General features: G+C 42.0%; 3 protein-coding genes across 4 annotated transcripts in view; 2 read left to right on the top strand and 1 right to left on the bottom strand.

The window, feature by feature from the left end:
- The window catches only part of LOC124185795 (serine proteinase stubble-like), a 29093-nt gene extending 22717 nt beyond the window's left edge, over positions 1-6376 (top strand). For both annotated transcript variants that reach the window (XM_046576914.1, XM_046576915.1), the window contains exons 2-9: positions 358-448; positions 2075-2892; positions 2974-3251; positions 3356-3650; positions 3752-4221; positions 4338-4635; positions 4727-4852; positions 4936-6376. In XM_046576914.1, coding sequence (XP_046432870.1) covers positions 367-448; positions 2075-2892; positions 2974-3251; positions 3356-3650; positions 3752-4221; positions 4338-4635; positions 4727-4852; positions 4936-5094 — 2526 coding nt within the window. In that variant the 5' untranslated portion in view covers positions 358-366 and the 3' untranslated portion in view covers positions 5095-6376. The remainder of the gene's footprint in view (positions 1-357; positions 449-2074; positions 2893-2973; positions 3252-3355; positions 3651-3751; positions 4222-4337; positions 4636-4726; positions 4853-4935) is intronic.
- On the bottom strand, positions 5917-21196 carry LOC124185794. Its single transcript, XM_046576913.1, has 20 exons — positions 21064-21196; positions 20435-20500; positions 20194-20352; positions 19717-19812; positions 19460-19609; positions 19078-19301; positions 18698-18862; positions 18309-18473; positions 17933-18190; positions 17666-17842; positions 17283-17513; positions 16702-16858; positions 16152-16635; positions 15588-15748; positions 11813-12129; positions 9980-11510; positions 9675-9877; positions 9403-9588; positions 8224-8521; positions 5917-7281 (listed from the first exon to the last, which is right to left on the bottom strand). Exons 2-20 carry the CDS (start codon positions 20436-20438, stop codon positions 7142-7144), a joined length of 5106 nt encoding a protein of 1701 aa, XP_046432869.1. The 5' UTR covers positions 20439-20500; positions 21064-21196; the 3' UTR covers positions 5917-7141.
- Positions 21197-21327: 131 nt separating this feature from the next.
- Positions 21328-25665, top strand: LOC124185796 (docking protein 3). The gene is made up of 3 exons (XM_046576916.1): positions 21328-22160; positions 22450-22623; positions 22862-25665. The coding sequence occupies exons 1-3, from the start codon at positions 22089-22091 to the stop codon at positions 24275-24277; spliced, it is 1662 nt and encodes a 553-aa protein (XP_046432872.1). The 5' UTR covers positions 21328-22088; the 3' UTR covers positions 24278-25665.
- The last annotated feature ends 644 nt before the right edge of the window (positions 25666-26309 follow it).

The following is a 26309-nucleotide window of genomic DNA, read 5'->3' as shown; positions in this document are numbered from 1 at the left end:
TCTGATTCCCCATCTGACTGCTTTTACTTTAACCGTGTCTAACTGCGCGAAGTGACGTATCATAAATCCAGACTCTTATAGGATTATACTTTGAAAGGCTAGCCTATTACTAGAATAAAATAAAAGCACACTTTCCTCCCTCCCATTACCACGATGCCCGTGGTTTCAGATAACTTGTACGTGTAAATGTAGCATGGCAATGGCAACTTCTGAAAACACAAAACCGACATTTCAAAAATATCATTCGTTTCCCAGATACACCCCAAACTTTTTCGATCCGAGTTGACGCGTTACAAGCTCATAACGACCATTTACCCGGTTACTAATTTGTGATTATTCTTCATCTTCTTGTTCTAGGGTGCCAGAATGCGGTGGCTCGGATACGTTGCCACGATCCTCTGGTGGTCAGGCATCGCGAGGTCCCTCAGCACGCTGAATCGAGGTCACAGTCAGTATCAACGCAACTAGTATACTTCACCTAATGTACTGATATTTCCGAACGTCGCATAGAAATATAAATAAAACAGGAAAATCGTTGTAACAAGCGAATACGTAAAAAATAACAGCGTAAATCCGTGGAATACGCATGCCGCTTTGATCTCTCGACTTAATTGGCTTTTGCGATGATAGGAACCCGAGCGCAGGGTGAAAGCTGTGATAACTGTAGACAGATAGGCAGGATCATACCTCGACCATTGTCGTTACAATCGCGTCATTCTTTGATTTCAAGTTCGGTCGTAACATCATCTGCAATAATCCGTCACAGATTACCTCGGCGACCTTAGTTCGGCAAACTGACAAACGCGTTGAACGGTGCAGTATGAATAAGCAGATTTATTCACCCCTTGAGATACATAGATTGCTCAATGTCTGGGTTAGATTTATAAAACTTTGGAAACAGATTTTGTCAAGTTCAAGGTCACGGGCTAGAATTTCTGAGCCTTACCCCTAAACGTGATTGGATCGCGCGTCGCGTTGGAAAATGTTTATAACGACTTGGTGGGATATAATAAAGCGACAAAGTGAAGAATGAAAGTCTGGTCTGGTCCGCTGGGAGCACGTGTAGCATCGCAAGTCATGGTTTAATTAACCTATATATTTACTTGGCTAATAATGCGCCTAATTTTGAGACATCTACTCGCCTGAAGTTTACATTTTTTGCAATATTGTCTCCTTTGTTTTGTATTTTCTTCTCTCAAAGACGAACGAACTGCTTCAGCTCTGATTATACCAGATAAAACTTTCTCCAGCCGTCGTCTCGGCGCGTGACACGCGAACCCTCTGGCTGATATTTGCAACGCGATCCTTACTTTGGATTAAATTCCAAACAGCCTATAGCGAGGCGTAGTTTTCACTCGACGCAAAGAGGCGTTTGCCGCCAAAGCGAGTCGCGAATTTCTCAACATGAATCTTTCTCAAAAGTCACACGATCAGAATGCCTATATAACATATAGACGAATCAGAAGTACGCTGTTACTCCGGAATTCTTGAGACTCAAACACTTGGAAATTTAATTTTTGACAAACGGGCACGAATTGATAAAGCGTTTGCTTTTTCAGGTAGCGTTATACTAATTTACAATAATGACTGGCTTTCACGTGATCCGTTGTCTAGCTTGATAGAGTATAACAAAATTAAACAGAACTAATATAGACATGCACGTGTGGCAGTAGTAATGTAAATCATCATCTAAGTGTGATAACTGATGGGTACTCACGCATACGTACGGATGACACACTTTTAACGTAGCTGGACCAGCAAGCTTCCTGAGTCACGTTAACAAATTATCAGGCCACCATCGACTGCTTATTCATTCTGCTCACGTTCCCGTGAAACGCACTCGAGTATACGCGTGCAAAGTCATTTCGGAGATCAGCGCATCGCCTTAATCAGAATTTCAATATGACGCGTAGTAAGAGCGGTAGAATGCTTCAGCGATTACCCTGTTTAGCGTTAACTTCGAGATTGCTAAGATCGAAAATTTCACCGGGAATTGCTCTATTCTTTGCGAACAACCTAGACTCCATACTAGCAAGGACATTTTTTTTTTTTTAAATTTGTCGAATTCTAACAGGTTACAAAATCAGTCCGAAGCCGTGCAAGGGACCTGAACCAGGGGGTGATGAGGGGACCTGTATGTTCGTCTGGGAATGCATCAAGTCGGAGGGCAATCACGTGGGGGTCTGCGTAGATACCTTCATGTTCGGGAGCTGCTGTGTTCATAACGCCACAACGAACAATGTCAACGCTGATCCAGCGTTCGCGGGGAGTCCACCTCCGCGGCCATCGCTTGCAGAGGCTTTGTCCGCCGCACCCACAAGGCCGACGTCCCCAAGCTCGCCGTATTTACATCAGCAGAGCCAGTCGACGACTTCTTTGCCGAGGCCCCAGAACGTCGCGAGTGCCTCGAGTGGGAGCGCGCAGGGCGCCCAAAGGCCGAATTCCCAGCGACCCAGACCAGCTCAGAAGAGACCTTACGCCAAGCCCAACGCGAACCAAGACAACAGACTCGACCCTACAGCTCAGGGCTCCCGCCCGCAGAGTGTGAGGAATCCTTCGCTAAGTAACGGTCTACCCACGGTATCCGGCAGTCTGCTGGTGACTCAGGCGGATGACTCGAAAACGAAGACCCAAAGTCCTGGACACTCGATGCAGCACGAAGCAACCGGGCCCAGCGACAAAGTGGACAACTCTCACAACACGCTGATCGTAAAACTTCCGAGCAGAGTTCCTAGCCTGCCGGCAAGGCCCCACAGGCCTGGGTATGACCAGAAGCCTTCGACCGCTCAACGACCCTCGGAGTCACGACCTGATGATGGAAAAACCGGAGATGCTGACCTTGTCGTTCAGGCGACGATGCACCGACCCAGCGTTGACTTGGCCAATGAAGACGTAAGCCAAAGATCTTTCCAATGAATCTATTAGCAGGCCATGACCCTTTTATGCGTCAAAGCTAACACTCTTTGTTTCTAGGATACAGAAGTTGGAGTCCAACTGCACAGTCCAAACTACATACACACCGAACGTCCCCAGTGGGCCACGAAGCCTGCGGCGTCTCACAAGCCGTCGACAGACTACTCAAAACCTCACTTCTCTGTAAAAACAAGTACCTACCGACCCGGAACGTATATCTCTCATCAGAGTCAACCTAGCGATAGGCCGAACTTTGTGTCTAAGCCGCAATTCGACAGGATACCAGGGAAACCCACAAGTACCGTACGGCCAACGTACTACAGCAGTCAAATGACCGGGTATAATCAATTATCTTTTGAACACGTTTTGCCATCAATAAGACCTGAACGATGATTTCACTTGGGAAACGTCAAGCTACACTGAAAATTTGATTTGATTGTAGCACAGCCGGGCTCACTCAGCCATCAGTTCATTGGCAAGTGACTACAGAACCAGCTTTTATTACCAAACATAAACCTGCAACCAGCAGACCCCCTACGATTCTTGAAGCTGCCAGACCCACTGCTTCTAGTCCTCAAATCTGGTCCGAAAATAGCTGGACTCCTCCACAACCCTCCCTCAAACCTCATTGGACCGACGATCCGTCTTGGCTGAGCAATGGACCCCATAGCTTCCCTTCAAAACCTGCTGGATCCCAGAGACCCACGAGACCCACAAGTCCGAACAAACCCTACGAGGTCAGAGCGAAAAAACAAATAAGAATGGGTTTCATTTTTTTTTTTTTGTTTCTTTCTTGGAAATACCATTGTCAGAGTAATATTGAAGCATCATGTTTCAGAGTTCAGTATATGAAAAACCAATGGGAGCAGCTCACTACATTACGACGTCTTACGTGGAAACGTCAACGAAATCAAAGCCCACGAAGAAGACCAACGCGTCGACAACGCCCACGAGCACGAGTACGACGAGCAGTACCACGACATCCACAACTACGACCACGACTACTGAGAAACCCGCGACAACGGTGTCGTATTCTTCAGCACCAACCTTGACGACGAAGAGGATACCAGGCACCGTGATGACAGTGTCTGCAATTTCCGACAACAAAGAAACGCAGTGTGGAGTTCCCCCGCTGTTTCCACGACCCGAGACTCGAATTGTTGGAGGTAAGGATGCCCCTTTCGGAAGATGGCCCTGGCAGGTCTCCGTGCGGAGAACCTCCTTCTTCGGATTCTCCAGCACCCACAGGTGCGGTGGTGCTGTTCTCAACGAAAACTGGATCGCGACCGCTGGTCACTGCGTCGACGAGTGAGTGGTAATTAATTAGTAATCCAAAGGGAGTTCTTCACAATGCAATTTCGAGCATTCAAAGTAATAGCAGCCGATTGCCACCTTTTTGAGGCTAATTCGTTCACTCGTTTCAGTCTGCTAACGTCCCAGATACGTATCCGCGTCGGCGAGTACGACTTCTCGTCAGTCCAGGAGCGGCTGCCCTTCGTGGAAAGAGCTGTGGCTCGGAAGGTCGTGCACCCCAAGTACAACTTCTTCACCTACGAGTACGACCTCGCCCTTGTGCGTCTCGAGACTTCGCTGACGTTTGCTCCTCATATATCGCCAATCTGTTTACCCGCATCTGACGATCTTCTCATTGGCGAAAACGCTACCGTTACTGGGTGGGGCCGTCTCAGCGAAGGAGGAACGCTTCCTTCCGTTCTCCAGGAGGTACAAACGCTAAAATTAATCTACAGTCAGACTCTGCATCTCAATGTTTTGGATCTCCATGGTTAGTTATGTTTATCGATTTTTATTTCAGGTTTCTGTACCAATCGTTAGCAACGACAAGTGCAAGTCAATGTTCCTAAGAGCGGGTAGACACGAATTCATTCCCGACATCTTCCTCTGCGCAGGTCACGAGACCGGAGGACAGGATTCTTGCCAGGTCAGTTCAAGATCCTTCAGTATTTTCTGAGTAACAGGGGGTGAAATCGAAGAGTTCTTGATATCAGTGATAAATTTTTCCAGGGTGATTCTGGGGGACCTCTTCAGGTCCGGGGAAAAGATGGACGCTACTTTCTTGCCGGTATTATATCCTGGGGAATTGGTTGCGCGGAAGCAAATCTCCCGGGAGTTTGTACGAGGATATCAAAGTTTGTTCCATGGATCCTCAAAAATGTGACTTAATCGAGGATTCATAGAAGCTCGAGTAACATGTACAAAGAGTTTGATCTCTACCACCATGAGGAACACGGGAGAAACCTCAAACGGAATCTACAACGTCCCAGTGAATGAGACACGTCTGAAGAACCTGAATGTTTTTCCTAAACTTAGCGAATACACAAAAAATCTAAAAACTTGCGCAACCGCGTTGTGAGAAGTCCAAAAGGTAGCGTTGAATTCGCCCAAGTTTATAATAATAAATAATAATATTCGCCAATGCCCTAGCGAAAATGGGAATCGATTTAATTTGTACAGTCAATGACGACTGAATCGCGATGATAAACTTACACGACTGTAATAGTTTTTCATAACTCAAATAAAGTTAGATATTTTTGTGACGTGCCACCATATTTTCACATCTGGATAAACTATGACCTGCTATAACGGACACGATGTACAAGCACGTACTAAAAAACACCAGCTGCAGGTTTTTGCAACTGAAATAGAACTGCGGCGACATTTTTATGGTAGTATAAAATGAAAAAAAAGAGTGGCAAATGAAAATTATAATATATTAAATTTTTTATAGTGAGGTGTCCAAACTATCCTACATATAAATGCTGCGGTCTTGCCCGGAACATGAATGATAAATAAATAAGCAATAATGAAGACATTACAAATAATTATATATCATTCTCACTAGATACCTATATAGTATATACTTGACATATACAGCTTGTTTCTTGTTCAACGTTTTTATACGGCACACATACGCGCACGAACACACATTTTTCTGTATAAAGCACGGCAAAACTATATATGGTTGATTACGAATCAATATCATAATAATTAATAGCGCAAGTATATTTAATGATAACAATCACTGAAATATTTATGATATACAGTTGTTTATATAATATAAATCTTTTATTTAAAGCTGTGTCAAATAAATATCCTTCTATTCATACTCCTCCGTTTTAAATACCATTATTTTCGCGCATTATCTCGTTCGATTGTCGGTTCATAATTTGGGCTGCAATTATAAATATGATATAAATTTACGTTAAAAAAAAATAGTACGTTATTCATCATTCGAATCCTATTTAAATTACGATAAAAATACTCAAAACCCATAATAATTACACGCGAATATAAGCCAAGCTTTAGTAAGATTTGTGTACAGGGCATTCCATATCAAATTGACCTGGGACTGACCCTCGAACTCCCCGATTTGACTCACGATTTTTCATTTGATTGTTTTGACTCTCAAAAGCACTAAATTTTTCGGATTAATTTGAATTAGATAAAAATTTTTTAAAAAACTGTATTGATTGAAACAGTTAAAAAATTTGAAATAATTGTGAAAAATCATGCGTCAGATATCAACATTTTTGAGTCTTGAGTGGTAGTAGGTGTTCCCTTGAAATTTTGTCGAGCTTTACCAAAAAAAAAAAAAACATTTAAAAATATTAAAAGGAAAAATTAGATTACTATGGGCGATTACTCAAACATTTTAATATGCAATACCGGATTTTTAAGAATGTTTCAGATTTCTAAATTGTACAAACGATTTGTTCATTTTGAAAAATTCTGACAAATTCGGGATTGTACATGAAAATGTTTGAACAGGTGGCCACAAATTGACTCTTCCTTCTAGTTTTTCAAAATCATTCTTTTGAGAAAAATATAAAAGGAACGCCGGCCCACTCCAGCTTAAGGTTAAAAAATTTTGCTACCTGGCTGATTTGGTTTTTAAATTATGTCAAACAACATGGTCGTTTCAAAAATTGTAACTAATTCAAACGAATTCGTCAAATTTTGAAAAAAATGAATGCTTTCAAGAATCAAAATAATCATATAAAAAATCGCAAGGCAAATCGGAGGGGTCAAGGATCAAACCCGAGTCGATTTGACATGGAATGCCCAAAATGCATGATACTTTTACTTGGATTCATTGCAAAAAAAAAACTGTCTCAGAGCCTTCCATGTTTTTCCTTTTTCCGAAAAAAAAGTAAAACAATTCGATATTACGTATAGAAGGAACTGGAATCGAAAGTCGACAACAGTGGAGTTAGAGAATCCGCGAATTTGCAGGATCTTCTATCCGCCCGGCGATCAAGGACACGCCTGTCTCCGCATCGATGATGAAAAAGAGGAATGGATGCTCAGCGACGAAACTCACTGGTCCAGCCCGCTCGAAAAGTCCGTTTCCTGAAGATTAATTCGTCAGGTTGTCAATGCTCAATTCCATTAAATGTGGCAAAAACTAGTTTCGCTCATGTCATGCTGATTCGGGTGGTGTATCTCGTGATCGAGAAATGAGTACGAACGGAAAAGAAATACCCTCACAGGGAAATAGGATTGGTTTGTTAGTCTACGAAGCTGATCGACCGCTGCGGTCACAAAAAGAAATAATTAAATGACTACAGAATCATCTACCTCGAGTTCTATAAGCCGTGAAAACTTTGTGAACATAAGATTGAGTGTCAAGGATGGTGTGACTAATAGCATGATTAAAAATAAAACCACGACAGAGCAGATCTTAGATTGCGATACCATCCACTTGATCGAACATCGAGAATGAGGTGAATCGAGATGTGAGGCTATAGATTGGTTGGAGAGCATGATTATTTCTATTCTCTGTTCTGACGCGGTCTTGGGACAGGATATCAGCCATTAAACTCGACAACTTTTACAACAATGCTGGGAATGCATTTATAATCACAGCTATTATCCAGTCACGCTAGATAGAAGGTAAGCATTTATGCAGTGAAAGAACAGTGGTTTTGATTCACCAAAAAACAAATAAATAGTTGTAGAGGGAAGTAGGAATAAACCCCCAACTTCCATCCTGTGGAAGTATTCAAGGTCAGAAGTGAAACAATTCTCGGCGAAGGACACCAAGAGAAACATCGTAAATTTCAACGAATAACTGGCAATGAGAGCTTCTGATTTTGGTAAAAAAATTTCACTTGCGTAAAAAACAAGTTGTGTAGTTCACAGCTCGCACGGACCTTCAATATAGTTATTCCACTTCTAAATATGATGAAGTTCCGAAGAAAAAGACTTCCAGGAGAAGAAGCGTGGAGTTAGACCATTACCAATTTATAACGATGTGATTGATAAAATGAAAATAGATAATATTTACAGAACCTAATAACATAGGACCTGGGTTAAAAGATTGGTAAGAATTCCGCCAGCTCGGAAGCCATGCATCGTAACGCTCGTTTCGAAAGACCCGTAGACGTGGCTCGGGGGTTGGAAGAAACCTTGGAGGAGACAGATCGGCCTGATAATAATTCCACTCACTCGAGTGCGTCCGGTCAGGCTTCATGTAATTTCGTATGTTAACACCGATGCTCTGCTGTACGTCCCGCGCGTAAACGCCCACGTCATCAGTCATGGGAGATAAATCGGCATCCCGCGGCTCGAAGACGTCTCTGATTCCAATCTGCGACCAAACGAAGGGTTCTTGTCAAAGCTCAAAAGCTCGAACAAGGTTCCACTGATAAAGAAATTTAATTGTCTCCGGTAAGGTAATACAAAAGTTTAAGTAATATCTTCAAAGGGTGTAGCCGGATCCCGAGGATAATTGCAGAAGGTTCATTGAAGCATTCAGAGTGTGATTTCGCTTGTATATTATTGTTAGTCGCTTCTTCAGAATAGTATTTGAAATTACGAGGCTGGCTGGATGTCACAAGTTTGAATTTCCTTTTAGATCTTGTTGTCTATTTCAGGAATTCGTCGTTCGACGAATTTCCTTTTCGCTCACAGAACGGGAAATCCGCATGAAAATCTGTTTGATGTACTTAATACAGTTGCACGGCGGAATCGGTGACAATTGAAAATCAAAGAGTCAGGTGTACTGTAACTCCATTCAATGTCGAATTTATTATCTTTGTGACCAACTCCGGCGAAATTTAGTTAGTGAAATATTTTCTGCTGTGACATAGGTGTACCCCATGCCAAGCGTTTAACACGTAAATTGCGACAATAATCTTGGAAATTAAGTGTAATGGACGGGATGTTCGTCAACGAGGACGGATTCACTTAAAATTGAGCAATTTGGTATAAACACTGTCTCAGGGTTAAAGGTCACGACGCGTGACAAGCAGAAAAGTTTTCTTTCTCACCTTGGTATGACGAGCAGCACGCAGTCATCATGCGTTACTAAATTTAGACTGGGTACTTCGTCAGCAATCGCACACGAATCCGTGATAGGTTGTTTGGATCGTGAGCTGCGTGATGTGCTCATAGGAAACTCCAAGGATTTCGAAGAAGAGAACAGATTCTGAACAACTGATCGCGACCAATGGCCTTTTATTGACTTACCCGCTGCAGAAAAGACGTTAAAGTGACGAACCCCTTGAGCATAAACGAAGGAATAATCGCTCTGACCCAGGCTGGATGTAGTTCCTTCCTCAGCTCCCTGAGGCCGACGCTTTCAAGCTCTTTAGCCAGTCGGCGAGTCCCATCCCTGTCCGTTGGCAGAAGTAAAAGAATGTTGTACCTCGGATCCTAGGGATGCAGTAGTCAAATCGTGAGAACCCTGCAGTTAGGCGGAGTGGAGTGAAAAAACAGAATGTAAATAGTTAAAAACTAACGTCCAGAGGAAATTCCAATGCCAAGACCTGCAGGGATGGCAGGAATGCAAAAGGCAGGACAACTGTGTATGTCGCAGCAGAAACAACTGTTGGCTCTTCCCCGTTAACGAGGAAGGTCAGTTCACTCGAATCTTCAGAGACTTCGTCCAGCTTTGAGGAGTGCACTCGCCATCCTCCGACCTTACGAGTCCACGAAGTTTCCTCTAAAAAGAAAACCAAGCAATTAGAGAAATCGTGTTGGTCTCCTGGAGTGTGGTGTCCGTCTCCATATTGATCGCTGCAATTTCCACGGAATTGTAGCGTACCTGAGGCTCCAGGAGAGTCTGGATAGACAGGGAAACTTGGAAATTTCGGAATGTTAAAATGGCCGGGGAAATAACTTCTTGGACTCCTCGTTCCACGCTTTCGTCTATCACCTTCCAGTACAGCTTCACCACTTGCACTCCAGCTGACAGATTTCTCATTTTGATGATCACCGCCTTGTTCTGGAACTGTCAGTAAATTCGTGCTCCGGTCAGCGTTTTTCTCAGTAAAAGAATACTCCACAATTCTGTTGATCCACACGGCGCCGATTTCTTTCGAGTTGACCAAGTCTGATCTTGCCGTCACTTTTACCTCTGGCTCGGCAGATCTTGCATTTAACAGAGTCCTCACCACAGGATCCCTGATCCCAACGCCACGGACTCTTCGTCGTTCACGTGATTCCAATTCCAGAGATGAGGAAGTGGTCGTGATCTCGGCGCTACCATTTTTGCGTTCCGAAGTAAGTAAAGTCTCAGTTTCAGAGCTCATCGAATCTAGTAACGTATCCACCTCAGCATCTGGAAGTATGGTTGTTGTATCTATACGACTTGTTGTAGACTCGGAAACAATTTCATTCGAGACCATCTCTTCCGGCTGTGGCGTAGTCCTTTCTTCCATTGCTGTCGTTGTTGCCAACTCTTCAAGACTTTCTTCGATCGTTTCTTCAGAGCTTGAAATGGACACGTCCGGCTCCGATTCATTCTCAGATCCATCTTCTTCCAAATCAATAGTCACTGTAGATGTACTCTCAGTTACTACACCCACTTCAGGGACCATCGGCGTCGTCGACTCGCCAGGAATTGTGGCTTCGGTGTTCACAGTAGTAGAACCTAATGTCGTGGTATCCGTCACTTCCTCGACGCTTGCCAAGGTAGTTTGCATTACAACTTCAGTTGTAGCATCCTTGGTAACCATAACCGGAGTATCCACCGTGACACTCATCTTTGTCAAAGAAACAAGTTCTGTAGTTTCATCGATCAATGCCTCCGTCAATGCCGAAGATGCCTGCAAAGTTGTTGTCAACAATTCCGTCGTCGTCGGGATGGGCAAGGTACTAGAAATGGTGGTTAGTTCCTCTCCAGAGTTATCGACCATCTCAGAAACCGTTATTGTTGGGGCAGGTATTGTTTCCGTGGTGATCATTCTGGTGGTTGTGTCCACGTCACTTGTCGCCGTCGTCAGCTCTTCGGTGCTGGCGATGATCGTCGTCGGCATATTTGAAGAGCTGGTCAAAGCCTCTCCGAAATCTTCACCTACCGATGTCGTTATGATCGTAGAGGATTCCGTCGTCTCGGATACGTCAACCGTAATCGGAGTAGTCGCGGGCAGGGAACTTGGATCTGAAGGGGTGGTAGGAGCTTCTGCCATAGTTTCTGGAAGTGTTGTTGAGGTTGAATTTTCGGTAGACCCGTTGGCTCTAGAAGCCACGTCGAAGCCGAGAAACTTGAGAACATTCTCGTACTCTGGTCTCAACTTTGTGTTGTCTCTGTTGAGAGTCAGGCCACCAAGAAACCCGTCAGGGCTGAGGTAGCTCTACGAAAGTAAATTTTATCTGATTGATTGCATAATTTTCGACGACTCTCGAGGTATATTCAACTATGTTCTATCAAAATTTTATAGGAAATTGTAAAAAGTCAACCGAGCAAATGAAAATGGCTAGGATGATGAAACCCCGCATACGTAGAGACACGATACTTTATCTAGATTCCCGAATAGAATTTCGATATCCGGTATGGAAAGGAGAATTGAAAAGGCGGAATTGAACGACTTCCCTTATATTGTCTGGCGTGATTCAATCTACGCCGAATCCAGAAAAGTTGTTAGACGAGGCTCACCCTTAGCCTCCTGTGAATATCCCTAAGGCCAATCCTGGTGATGTCTTTTTCCTGGGGAAGATCAAGGGCGTGCACAATCTGCTCATGTCCAGGACCTGCTGATCCCTCGTACAATGCTGCCAAGACAAACCCAATCCCCGTAGGGGAAAACGCCACGTTTCCGTAACGCCCGGTCTCGCCGTATTGTTGCAAAATTCTCACCCCAAGATCATTGATCACATCCGTCATGACGTCCACTGGACGTTGAAACGGAGGTGCCTCAGAAGCCGGAAGATCATGCCAAGAAGAACCGTATCCTTGGACTCGGGTTGCCGCGGCTAAACGTGAGAAGTATGAATTCGCAGCCTTGTAAAGTTGTTATGATGACGCGTATGAAGATAATAAAATTGAGACTGCTATAGCATCTACGTTTGTTATGGGCAGGCGGTATTTTAAATTGACCATAAAACTGATTGGAAACAATTTTATAAATGCACCCAGTGTAGAGAAATTAATCTCAGACACTGTTATTTAAAGGCTAAAGTAACCGGAATAACATATTTGATGATAATAATTGATGACTCGTGATATTCGCAAGCAGAAAAAGACATTTCATATTAGAAATGGATATTGATTGGATGCATTGGTATAACGAAATAACTTCCTGTGTCAAAGTCTATTTGCTGCTATAGATTTATGTGAAACTCAGATCTGAGTGGAAATTCGTTTTCTGGTATCATAGAGCATAGCGATTGGAGTAAACTTGACCGTCTGCAAATGAACGTACTATAAAGTAAGGCGAGGCATAATATCCACATGCTTAGAACTTGTTTTCAAAACTAGTTTTCGACAACCTGGACGTAAAATCAACTCGTCACACGTCACTCTCCGACTCTTCTGTAACTAGCGAACGGTTAATCGAGGTGTTTTATAAAAACGTAAGCCACACGCATCGCGTCTTGAATTTGGATTTCGAATGTAGAGCTGAGACACCGAGAGCTAGAACGAGACTACCGACTCGTCAGTTACGCGATTGGTATATACCGGGCATACCTACTCCACCTGACTCCGTACAGCAAGCGGTCAGCGCGTTGTTCGCCAAGACGGAGGTACGTTGGGCCCCTCGTTGGACCCCGAGGCTTGCACAAGGCGCAACTGGGCAAAGGAGGGGGCTTGGAGTTGAGAACCCGAAGGGGCGGGAAGGGAGCGGAGACTTTTTCAGAGGCAAGGTCGTCAGGTAGATAACCCCGTTGGTTCCATCATCTCTACAGTCGTAATCTCCCTTTCTCTCCCCCCTCATCTACAGTGCCAATCACTCTGTTAACGCTAATTGTTTTCCGCAAAGATTTCACATCGGTATACCAGAACCTAAGCTTCTCCGTACCAATTTTTTGAATTAATATGCGCGCTTCAAGATCTTGCGTAGGTACTGTCCTGAATTTAGAAAAGGAACTAACGAATAATAAAAGTCAACTCATCAGCTACATTGAAAAAAACTCCGTCTACGCGGCAAGTAGGATAAATTCATGCGCGGATTACTCAATTTGCAAGATAACGCCGCGTCGAGTAGCTGTTCGCGTATTCAGCTTGCCGTGGCGAATGAAGAGCAGGATGTTTCACTTGTTAAAATCGTGGAAGAATTAACGAGTCGGACGAATGCTGAACTCGACATTTAACCCCTTCTGGGATTGGTGTACACATGCCATATCCACGAGAGTACGTATTTTTTTACCGTGCTCATGCACTAAATCCTTAATGCGAAACACAGCAAGTGTTTCCTCAAGAAAATGCATCTACTGAAGAACGGGGTGTTGTAGAACAGCAGAAATAGTTTTGTCACGCTTCGGGAGCCCCTCTAAGTCGATGTCTTTTGCTTGCAGTCGCGAGGACAATTAGTTGAGTACATGTACGTGTCATATATTACTTCACAGGTAAGAAAATAATGGTCTGAATAACTGTTATTGTAGTTATTAAAGTTACCGAAGAGAAATATGCGGATCCGCAGGATGGCGTAGCTATCCGATTTTCAACGGTAATTCATGCCTGGTCTAGAGGATATTATATAGTGGAGAATTATTATTATAGACGCATACGTATTATACCGTTACAAATACAGCGCAATATCTGATCACGGAGGCTGCTGGATGAATCTTGGGAATCAAAATTGTAAATCTGAACTGGCTCCTCGGGGTACATCTACTTTCGAATCCATAGCTTTGAACTGTCAAGTACACCCGAAAAATGCTGATTATGATAATTGAATTTATGGAGCTAGGCTCAGGTTTATGATTGTTTATGTACAAGAGAGTACTTAACATTTTTTTATGACGCGATTCTAAATAAGAGGAGAGTATAACTCGTCAATGAAGTTAATGTAATCGCTTAAAAACGAATGGATATATTTATTATACGTTTACTTCGCTATAATATCCACATGTGCAAACATTGTTGAACTAGATATTATAATAAGCTTTCTCCGAGTAGCAGGTTGCAGTAATTCAGTTACTCCAGCTATATTACACGTGTTAAATATGAGGAATCTCTAGAAGAATAGAGATTTTCGTTGCTTCTGAAATGATTTTTTTATGCTACTCTTCTTACGAAATTTATCCGCTGCATGAATCAGGTCAGACCCGATTCTAAATCCAAGCCATACGTGGTTTCAATAGCAAAATTAAAATTAGGAGAAATAAATACTGAATATCAAACGTTTATTACAGTCATAGTTTGAACTGCGTTACAGACACCGTAGAAGTGACATCACATCAAATTCATGAGCCCATAAACATCGTGGACACGTGTGCAAATACTACGTTTGCGAAAGAGCGAGTCAGTAGTGCAATGTCAGTAGTTGAATTAAATATCTCTTTCGAGGAGAGGGAAATTTAATGTACGGTGTTGTGCACACGTTTTGCCGAAATAAACTTATATAGGTAATCCACACATACGAATATGATAAATTTTCATTTTTCTTATGCATATAGGCGGATCATTACGTGTAATCTAAAAGTTGGCAATTATTTATTTCAAATACGTTATCGTCGTGAAGATACATCTACGTCCTTACGTACTTAATGGTAACTGCGTCTGACCGCCTGTGAGGATCATTATCCGTTACGTAATTCAACAACTTTTACCTCCACGCTTCGTACATATTCACACTAAATAAGAGCTACAACTAGAAAACAATAGCCTCACAATTTCGTTTGGTCGATTCATGCAATCATAGGATGGATTCAATCATTGATGAACAATCAGAAGGGATAAAGGAGAAAATAAAATGCCCCCGAAAAACTTGCTATCGAAATGTCTAATGCTGAAATAAATTCAAATAACAAGATGACGTTCTAACATTTCAATTTTTCCGCAGAATTTGGCGCAAAACAGTTTCCTAGTTCTAAACCGCGTGTATATCACACATCATGTGACATAAGGTCGAATTAGTTTTTGCTCGAGAAGCGTCTTGCGTTTGACCCAAAAAAACTCACACCCCAGCATGAGGATAGCAAGGATGAACCCTGCAACGAAAATAGTCCTCATCAATTACCGCCGAGGTCCAGCCTTCAAAAGAGCGTATAACAAGAGCTAGGAAACGGATTTAATAACTTGGTATAGCATGACACCGGAAAGTCGTTTGGGATGTTGGTAATTGCTGAGTACGTTGCCAGCTGATTCAGAAGCGGCGCAAGGCCGAAATAAATAACATGTATTATCGCGAGGGATGACATGGTGGCAATATTTAATAAATTTTTGGCGAGTTGACTTACGCAACTGGATAGAGGCTCGGGTGCCTTACCTATAAAAAGTAGAAAAAAGCTTCCCTGCATGTCGTCCATGTTAACCTTATGGTTGCTAGTCTCTTGACTTACGCCTGGCCTTTCCCAGCACTTGTCTTTTATCGGCATTCTCTCCGCCGTCCATTTCTGAATCAGTCCTACTTGGTGCATTCGTTTCAGTCTGTAGAACCGTAACATTATTATATAATTTAAATTGAGGTAAAGATGAATAATTTTCCGAATCAATGAGACCAGTAGAGTGCAAATGCTCCTGGTTACCAAGAAGCGGATTTTCACTTTCCACATACACGTGTAAGTTAGCGCATGCTGCAAGCATTGGCAAAGCGAGGATATAGAAAGGGAAAAAGAATGCTGTAATCCTGCTATAGTGGAGGTGAAAATCCGCACCGTGATTCACCAGCGTTGCTTGTCAAATACTAGAAGCCATTTAACACGGTCGTGGTCGTTCTGACCCTTGAACATCGAATGTATTCGTTTATACCGTGTCAGTTACCCCACGCAACTTTGCATGGCTGCAACTGCATCCGACAACGAGGAAAAAGAAAACGCACGATGAAACTTACTCGGAGTTAATGATTGAGAGATAGGGACTACCGGGTGCAACGATCATGGCGATTGGTTCCGGGACGAACTCTTCTGCGCTGAGAGAAAAGTCGCATCTTCCGGTCGCGAGAAGTTCCTTCCTCATGACGAACCTGAGCGACGTTCGCCAGTCGACCAGGACGTGATTTCCTTCCTTGACGCGCTTCATTAAATCCGTATCGTTCGTGACGTTGGGCCTTGCGGCTCCGGAAAAGAATCTCCGAAATTTGGGCTCCTCGGACGAACCAAGGAAATCGAAGAGGTAACTTCCGCTCGGCAGAGTCCAAGTGAGTTCGTGCTCCCTTGCCAGGACGTCGTCTATCGATGAGACAGAGGCGTCTATCCTCGGAAAAGTTAGAAAAGCGACTAAGTTACCGCTGTAAGTGGCGACGACTACCAAAACCACCAACCACCATGTCCCAACGATCAGTCGGCCGCTGTCAGCTCGTGGTAGATTCATCCCTCCTGAAGTTTTTAATCTGATAAATGAGCGCTAGGAGCTATAAACGGGATTCCTTTCGGCTTTCCTACCTTGCTGAAGCAGAGCGCCATACACATACCACATGCAGTCCCAGGGCGATCTCAGTCCTGGTGACAACGGCGTGTTCGAATAAAACGGACTCCAGTTGTGGATCAGGTACAATATCGGTCCCATAGCTATTATGGCCCCCGCCAGACATCCCCAAGTCTGAAAATACCCTGCATACGTATAAGTAGGTGTCGCCACGCTTCCAGGATTAATTGAAATTGAACTCTTTCCGGAAGTTTCAATTTATTGTGAAGCAGCCCACAACAATTAGTATCTTGACCATTCTTCACAGCAAAAACAATAGCTAATTATCAATTTCCTGCTTTCGAATTTACACTGGCGCGCAAACTCAGACCTTCGAGATCACGCGATGCGACCCGTTGCATAAGGCAGTTGCATTTAGCGTTCAATGAGATCGCTTACCTTCCCAATATTCTCTATTGAAAACTGACATGAGAATCGATTACCATCTAATCGAAAAATTGTGGTGTTGGTAATTGACGAATTAAAATGAATCATTAATTACACGCGGTTTAAAACATTTAGTCATTTTGAATCTAAGAAAAGTAAACGGCCCACCAACCTCCTTGGTATATGGAGACGTGAAAAGTAGCGCCCTGGACAATTGTTTGGGCCTAGAGGCAAGCAGACTGTAAGTCTGAGTGGAAACTGGTCGGGTAAAATTGACCATGCTATTTTTTTGCTCGTTAACGGTGTAAGCGCAAGCGGCGATCAGGACCTTTTTCGAACGGACGACCTCGATGACGTTTGAAGAAATTCTGTTAGTCATGGAAGGCTGCTCGCTGTTCGTCGCCTGCGATTGAGATAAAGCTTTATCGTGGAAATGCGGTTATTTAAAAATATACTCGAGCACCAACCATCAAACCACACTACACTACCCGGACAGCTATAAAATTTCTTAAAAATCTAACTGTTCGAGACTAAAAAAATATCCTTCGTCTCTACCCTTCCAGCATCACCAAGGCTCAAAGGCTTAACCATCTGATCTTGTTCATCCGATTCGATGAGGACGTTATAAGTGAAGTTGAGCCGATGACTGAGCTGCTTTAGTACGTCAAAAATAAGCCCGTCGAACACAGCCTGGCCGGTTTTACTTCGATTAATTATTTGCCACGGAGGATTCTGAAAGCACACGACGTGCTGTTCATTCCCTGCACAGTCCCACAAGAATTACGTCACTTCCTATATCCACGTCTCATCTATCATACGCACGTGGAATGTGATTACTGGAAGTGTCTTTCCCCTGAAACCGTGTACCACGTGGGGAAATATCGCATCGGTCATCACGGCACCGAGTCGAGGAGACCAAGTTCCGGTAACGATGAAATAGCCCGTCCCATTGTCGCTCGCGTCTGATATTTTTTTCCCAGTAACAAAGGACTCCCCCCAGGTTATCGCTGACGTGACTGTCCAGGACAAACACCTGTCGCACTTCCCCCCCGATCCAGATCGACTGATAAAAAGCTCTTTCTGTGTGTGTACCGTGAAACAAAGACAAATATACAGTACGTTAAGGAGTGGCTGTGCAATTTTTACGAAAGAGAAAAGTAGTCGCCGTAAGTCAAGAAACGTCGCATTGCTAAACCACCATCTTATCCAGAACGTCCCGACGTCGTTCCCTTTTTGTAAATCTTATCGCCTCGAATTCCTCCTCTGTAACTTGTTCCGACAATTTAGTCTCCTCGGCAAGTGAGTCCTCGAGAGCAATTGCCAATGCCCTGGTGAGATCTTTCACGTCGCAAGTAAGTCCTCCCTAAAACGGAAAATCCCGTTATCTTGAGATCGACTTGAGCCAGCTTAACTAGCTACAACTTTAAGAGTGTCGCATTCCAGTTTCGGCGAAAACAAATTGGCAGGTGATCGGAATATCAGTGATTCAACCATCGATATCACGGTTTCTTCTCAAAAATGATGCTTCACATTCATTACCGATGTCATGAAAAATTGTGTCAGTTTATCATGTTCGCATAATCTTACATGACAAGTTGTTATATCCGTATTCGTCGTATTGTGAAGAATAGCCACGTTCTGTCCCTCGTTCAGGATCTCATTTAACATAGTCACGTTCTGATCTCGTGAGGTTGTGTCACTCGTAATGTACAGCCATTGCGTTGCAGGGTTAACCATATTTAACGACTTAGCCTTGAACGAAAAGTTATAGATAAAATAAAAATAATACCGTGCCCGAAAAATCGGAGAGGAATAAATAAACAATTATTGTACGAGGCGATGCGTAGGCGAATAAACTAAAAACAGAGCGGAAACACGTGATTGAATAGTGCAACTACCAAGCCGTATCCTGTTTGATAATTCTGATGTTTATAAAAATAAAATTGAGTCATCATTGATGAGCGTACCACTTCCATTATCAGGCCGACCATGTCGATCGTCACAATGACAAGAAAGCAACTTCCAAGCCTCTCCTCGGAAAAACTTGAGAGAATTTTCAATACTTCCTGCCTCTTGCCTCGGTCTGATTTCGCCTCTTTAATCGTGAAAATAGATCTAGTCGTCGGGACTAGTCGCGAGTCTAAAAGTTCAACTGACAGAGCAATCATTACTCTGCTGATCGTATCTCTTCCTGCAAGTACGGTATTTTCTATTCAGCGTATCGTTACAAACACCACGCTTCGATCGTGGGTCCGCCCGTAAACAATAAACTCCCCCGCGTCGTATAATAATGATGGACCAGAAGAACCCAGCGTTATTCAGTCATAATATTATGCTCGTAATTCATACCGAAAGTCTCGTCATGCAGGACGTTTAGTTTACTCCAAGTAAGGGCCGATCTCGTTCTCAGGTCCAGAAGCACCTGTGATAATTCCTCTCCAGGATGCAACAGCGGAACGCTGATGCCCTCGTGGTCGGGAAATCGCGGACAATCTGCATCTTGGAACAAGTATCCAGAAGTGTCTTTACCTTCGACGTTCCGTTCTCACCTTATATATAGGTATACATATATGATTTTCAGGCGGTGTTCGAATTACTTTGCTTACCCGTAATAGCGATGTGTACGAGGTCTTCCCTCTTAGCCTGGTGAAATAATTTCCATGTTTCATGGCACGTTGTAATCGAGAGTAATGCAGTGTAATCTAATAGGCAGGGAGTTGGTATGTATACATGAGTATGGCATGAAATTTCCCCTGCTGAAAATGTTCATGTAATAAATCATAAGATGTTATGACCGTCATCAGCATGTAATTTATTACATGATTTATCCAGTAAATTCGAAAAAAATATATAAAAAAATCACGTAATAAATTGTAAAAGTGCGAACCGTCAAATATACTAGATCAAAAATCGTATCTCTTTTTTCGTGATCCATTACGTGATCTTTTATGTAATTTGTGTTGACTTTACAAAATAAATCATGTAACAAATGACACGTTGATTTCGGTCATAACATTATATGATTCAAGACATGGTCATTTTTGATGGGGTCGCTGTAACGTAAGTATTAATCACTTCCATACCTCGACGCAAGTTGGGACTTGAATCGGTAAAAGCATGTGCTTCAATTCTTCCAAACCGCATATTTTCGTCGACTGTTTTTGAAACTATTCGATATAATTCAGTCGACCCGGTTTCATAATTTGTTTTTCCCTGGAATATATGCTTATCGACCACAATAGCTGCGGCATATAAACATTCGTTACTCAAAGAATCACATTACAGGCTACGAATATATTAAAAATGTTTTTATTTTTCCCATACCCATTGTTGCGTTAGCTGTAATCAGCGAAGGGAAATCACTAGATCGAACGGTGGAGGATGCGATGACTATAAAAAAAAGCGGCAGAAACATTTGAACGTTAACCGAATGTATATCTTCACCGGAGAAAAACTTGATACTCCCTTGGTCAATTCAATTTCCAGTGCCAGTCAAACATGATTTCGAATTTTCATTTTTTCTCTCACTAAAAATCAGCTACTGGTACTTTCTTGTACACGATCACACCAGCAGTGCGATCAAATGCCCTCAGTTAAACCAGAAGGTACGGAATTCGCCGTTCAATCGACCGTAAAGGTTACGGTTTCAATAAATGATTATCGGAAACCGATCGAAGCTAATTTAAAATCCCATCTACTCGAATCCGTATAAGAACTCGCTTTATATTAATGGCAGCAATTTTTCGTTTCGGTGGTATAAGATGCGTTTTTATTTCGATCAAGTTTCACGTTACTTGTACGATTATTATAACCACATACGATATTTTCCGTACAACGAATTCATGATAATAACGAACATTTTTCTCGCCGAGACAGCTTTCGCTTTGATCGTTGATACGTAACTCGAGATATTGGATTCAAAGGTCGGCGCGCCCCGCAGGCGTGCAGGTTACCTTGTAGTAGTACGTTCGTCAAATATCCTAGGTGGCAGCAGGGAGCGGATGATGTGTTACCTCTTTATTTACATCGATAAAGAAGCGCCTTAAGAGGAAAGAAAGCCTGTATGTGGAAAGCTTGATTAATTCGTTGTACGCTTGCTGAACCGATCTCATTTCACTGTGTCACAACATTTCCACGGACAGTATATAATTTTGCCATGAGGAAGGTTTTGTAACCACAAACCAGGAGATAAAGTTGTAATGATCAGAGATAACTAGTCCAACAAAGAATCAGCGAGAGTAGCTAGTGACAAGCGACAAGAGTACGGAGCGATTTGTGTGACGGATAAACGCTGTATTATCCTTTCGAAAATACTGATACGAGAATGTCTCGTACGTGCTGGACCGTCGGACGAAACACGGAACTGGTGGTGGATTGGTGAAATTCGTGATTCTGAGTGTATTGTAATTAATGTGTAATATGCTTGCCGTGGATTCTCAACCGAGGAAAGCGAACGAGGAAATTACGCTGCGGAGAGAGAGAGAGAGAAAAGTAAACGTCTCAGTATCACCAATTCACAAATCGCACCGACAATCGACGCATGAACAGAATTATAAAAAAATATCGCTGCGGCGCGCGGCTACGGGAAACTTTTAATCGTTGCTCGCCATCTCCCAACCACTGCCAGCGAATGTCACGACAAACGAAGAGAGATAAGAGTGCCGGACACAAGCGACATGTCGATAATCCACAACTGACAGCATGGCCTGGTGAGGAGCTCGACGAAACGTCAAATGTTGGCGAATGTTATTTCATCGTTGCTTGTGAACTGCCAGTTGGCTAAAACTCTGCGAGTCGGTCGAGTGTTTGGCAATGATAGTCGGTGTTGCGTTGACATATTAAAATCTGAATGCGAAACCGCGATTGTGTTGTTATACGGGCTTCTTATCGGCTCTTCTGAACTAGCCTAAAACTTTTGAAAGTGACATTCTTCTCGATCTCTCCCTTTCGCGCTTACAATTCACTTATCATCCCGACAATGGAGCCTGAGAATATTGTAATGCAGGGCATCCTGCTTTTACCACCGCAAGGAATGCTGGGACAACTCAAGGTTGGACTAACTCTTGATATAATTATTAGAACATAATCACTATATGCGTCGCTGCGTAACCAAGGGCAGCAGATCAAAGGAAGTTCACATCCTATCTTGAAACGTTTCTGATTCAACTCTGACTTCGTGGCTTATTCTATCGACGTGTCACACTCTAGCGCTAAATGAAGCCTGATTATTAATTATGACCTTCCTTCTTAAATTGTACGAGAATTTATCAACTTCTTAGATTCGGTCGATAAGGTGGCCCTGTCTCAATTCCATTTTCTTTGATTTTTTTTATTTTCAGAAAACGTGGCACAAGAAGTTTTGCCAACTTTTCAAGCCCAGCAAAATTGGTATCAAACGACTCGAGGTTTTCGACAGCCAAGAGGAAGCTGTCTCGCAGCCCCACTCCTCGAAAATCATCACCTTAGAAGCTTGCGTCAAAATTGCACCCAGCAATCAACCCAACGTATTCACCGTAAGAAAAGAACCGAATCTTACAAAGCCTCACCACATTTGACCATTAGCAATCTATTTTGAAATTTGTGCACATTTCAGTTTATAAGTTCAAGTTTTTCTGGTGAAAAACTAAGATGATTTCTGTAAAAGTAAAGAAGAATTTGCTAAATACTCTCGCTTAGATTTCTTCTGGTATGAAAAAATCGAAATACGATAATTACTGCAGAATGAAAATAATTAGTAAAATTTTCCTCTAGGTTGTCACGAAAACTGGAATTCATCACTATGGCTGTTCCTCGGAGCTTGATATGACAAATTGGATGAACGCATTTCAAATAGTTGCCTTTGCAGACAGCTTTCCCCAACATATTATCGAAGAAGACAATGATTTGTATAGTACGGCCGGAGAAGGAATCTTTGCGGTTAAGCTCGTGGAATCTGATGCCTCGAAGCGATGCAAACTAGAGGAGAAAAATTATACATTGATATTAGCGGCTGCCGATATGAGACTCATGGATGGAGAAGAGATTCTGTTTACCTGGCCCTACAAATTCATAAGGAGGTATGGATATAGAGACGGAAAGTTCACCTTTGAAGCTGGTAGGAAATGTAAATCTGGCGAGGGATTGTTCTGTCTGGAGCATAGCAGTCAACAGATCTTCAAGTGCTTGTCTGCTAAAATGAAATGCATGAAAAGATTGCTTAGTGGGGATAGCAGCCCCAGTATTGATTTTAACAATGCTCAGTATCACGCCGCATTGTCCATGGAAGCTGGTTCCAGGTCCCCTCTACCACCATCCCTTAATAGCTCTGGAAATTTAATTGATCTGGAGTTTTCAACGATATCACAAAACTCCCAGAAATATTCAAACTCATCGTCGTTATCCAATGATCAGCCCGTGTCCTTTATAAAACCACCACCACCTATTATAAAACCAAAGCCAGCAAAACCACCCAGAAGGCACATGTTTACCGGCCATCAAGAAAGAAAATCTCTCGAAGAAGAATTACCTGACACAATGATGCATGGAAAGTACACTAGATTGAATTCCAGTAGCTCTACAGAATTTCCTTCAAGTTGTAACAACAACTTGATGACTATGGATGATCAAAAAAATCCCTACGATTCGGTAGAGGTGAGAAGTGATGCATGGAAAACACACGGCGCTGATAATGTACTTCATACGGAAGCGATCATACCTTGTACATCTGACGAAGAGGCTCAGTATGAAACAATGGACACATGGTCATATGCCTCGCAGAGCTCAACTAAGAGCAAAACGAGCAGCAATGATATGGTTATCACTCCAACCTGCCCAATCATCCACAACAATGTTTCGCACAGATCTGAACCACCTAACTACGACAAGTTGCAGCATTTTGGCTCTACGCATAAGCTAAACCAGAACTCTGGTTACAGGACACCCAACGTGCAACCTAATTCCCAAATCAATGTACCCGCATTACCTCCTGTAGTGGATACTGAGCCATCGTCATCTTGGGATGATTATGAATTTATCGAGGATATTAGCACCGCTAGATCTGCAAATGACAGCAGTCATGGTTATGGAAGGGTTAGAAAAAAAGTAACCCTGCCAAATAGCGCTGGGCCAAATCATAAAATATACAACCAAACTGAATATGCAGTAATATCCAAGCCAAGAAAGGTTTAAAGATTATTTTTACCAAGTTTTGGTATGCATATTTTGAAACATCTGCCTGCTGATCTACACACAATCAGCGGACAGTGACAAGCAATCCTTCGAGTATACCTTCGACTGATCAAAACTCGGATCTAGTGCCTTATTACTATAATCATAATAAATAATAAGTGAAATAAGTGATGACAGAAACCAAATTACATGAAATGATGAAAATAAATGATAATCTAATAATCTCCGTGAATTTTAAAACTAGCGTCACGTACTTAGTTACATTTAACAATTGTGGATCTTTATTTCAGTGTTAACATGACTTGTCTCAAAGGTTGAGACAGCTTTCTGCTACCATCAATAATTCATACTTGCCGGTATTATTAATTGCAGTTTTCCTCAACTTCTAAAGCCATACTCGCATGAAAAGTTGTCAATGTTTACCATCAAATTATTATGAAGATGCCACAATTATTTAATTAATTTATAATAACTAAGTAGGCTGTAGAAATAAAAGGAACATATTTTACTATAAAGTATCATATATACATATATATTATATATAATTATAAATGATAGTTTATCGTTATATTTTACTACTTTCGTACTATGATTTATACCTCTAATCAAAGAGTGGTGCATCACATAGCTTTATATATGGTCAAATATACTTAGAGTTATATTATCACAAATGACCAAAGAATGATTATTGAAGTTGGTAGAACATTGTTGACAGACATTTTATGCCCTCGCAAAGTACACCTCCTTGAAACACCACATTGGCATAATGGTTCTTCATTTTTATGTTCGATGAGTCAGAAAGCAGACAAAGATTAGTGTTACGATTTTTTTATGCTACTATTTGGTTTTTATTTTTATTTTTGCTGCAAGCAAAGCAATCGGAATATCCTCAAGTTATATTCTAGATTGTGACGCTCATTTAAATTCATTACAAATACGTCGCATGGAAGAATGACTAAACATCACATTTTAAAATCTTGTATTAGTCAACCGAACCCAACGTATTGAACTCTCAAAGTTTTCGCATTGAAAACAGTTTTGTTACACACGAGTTGTATAGCCTTTCTTTCAAGTACCTATCGCATTATTCCATTAAACTATATTATATTTTTTACCTGCTTGTATCATAAGTTTACAAGAGTATGTTTGTCTAATTATTAAACCCTCGATAATATTGTGCCAACGAACTAGTTTATATGTTGAAATAAAAATAAAATTGGTCAGTTTTCAAGGTGTAGCAAAATTCGCACGCACGCTAGTTACAAATGCAAAAAAAGGAAACAAATATGGAAAATCACTTTACTGTAGCAGTAACATTAGCATTGCTATTTACAAAAGCTGACATAAGTTTTATATTATGTGTGTAAGTATTTTATACTTGTTCGAAATTGAAAATTCAAAATAAGACAACTACAAATATTTTACCATCTTGAGTAAATTTGTGGATTTTGACCTTGCCATTTTATTCTTACCAGTTAAGGTTTCTAACTTAGAGAAATTGATTGATGCAATAATTGAAGAATCATTCAAAAATGAGTTAAACTGCAATTTCGCATATATGTTGCATCAGGTTGTTTCAATCTTTAACCGACGTTCCGACTTTTTGATATTCAATTTTAGGAAGATTTTCCCGTTCATCTTCAATTTGTTCAGCAGTTAACTTGCTCTGTTGTTTCTTCATTTTCGCAAACGCCTCCTCTGCAGCAGCCTCAAAATAACCTTCGTCATAGTTCATAAATTTACGAACTTTTTCCCCTTTTGAAGCCATTATTTTTTCAATATTATTATTCTGCTTCAAATCGGAGAACCATCCAAGATTATCCGCTATTAAATGATTGTTTTTGCAACCGTCGCACCTCACTATCACGACCCCTGTTTCGTAACTGATTTTCGAAATCAGTTTGTCATTTCGAGTCATGCATTTTTTACAGGTGAACGAAAGCTGGAGTTTTCCCTCCAACTTTCCAAGTGCTTGACGCGAGTCTGAATCATTGCGTTGGCTTTGAGAATTTAATTTCGCACTAGTGGTAAA

Source organism: Neodiprion fabricii, chromosome 6, assembly GCF_021155785.1.
Source record: "Neodiprion fabricii isolate iyNeoFabr1 chromosome 6, iyNeoFabr1.1, whole genome shotgun sequence".
Taxonomy (NCBI): Eukaryota; Metazoa; Arthropoda; class Insecta; order Hymenoptera; family Diprionidae; genus Neodiprion; species Neodiprion fabricii.
The sequence above is the reverse complement of the archived record's forward strand: the minus strand, read 5'-3'. Positions and strand labels throughout refer to the sequence as shown.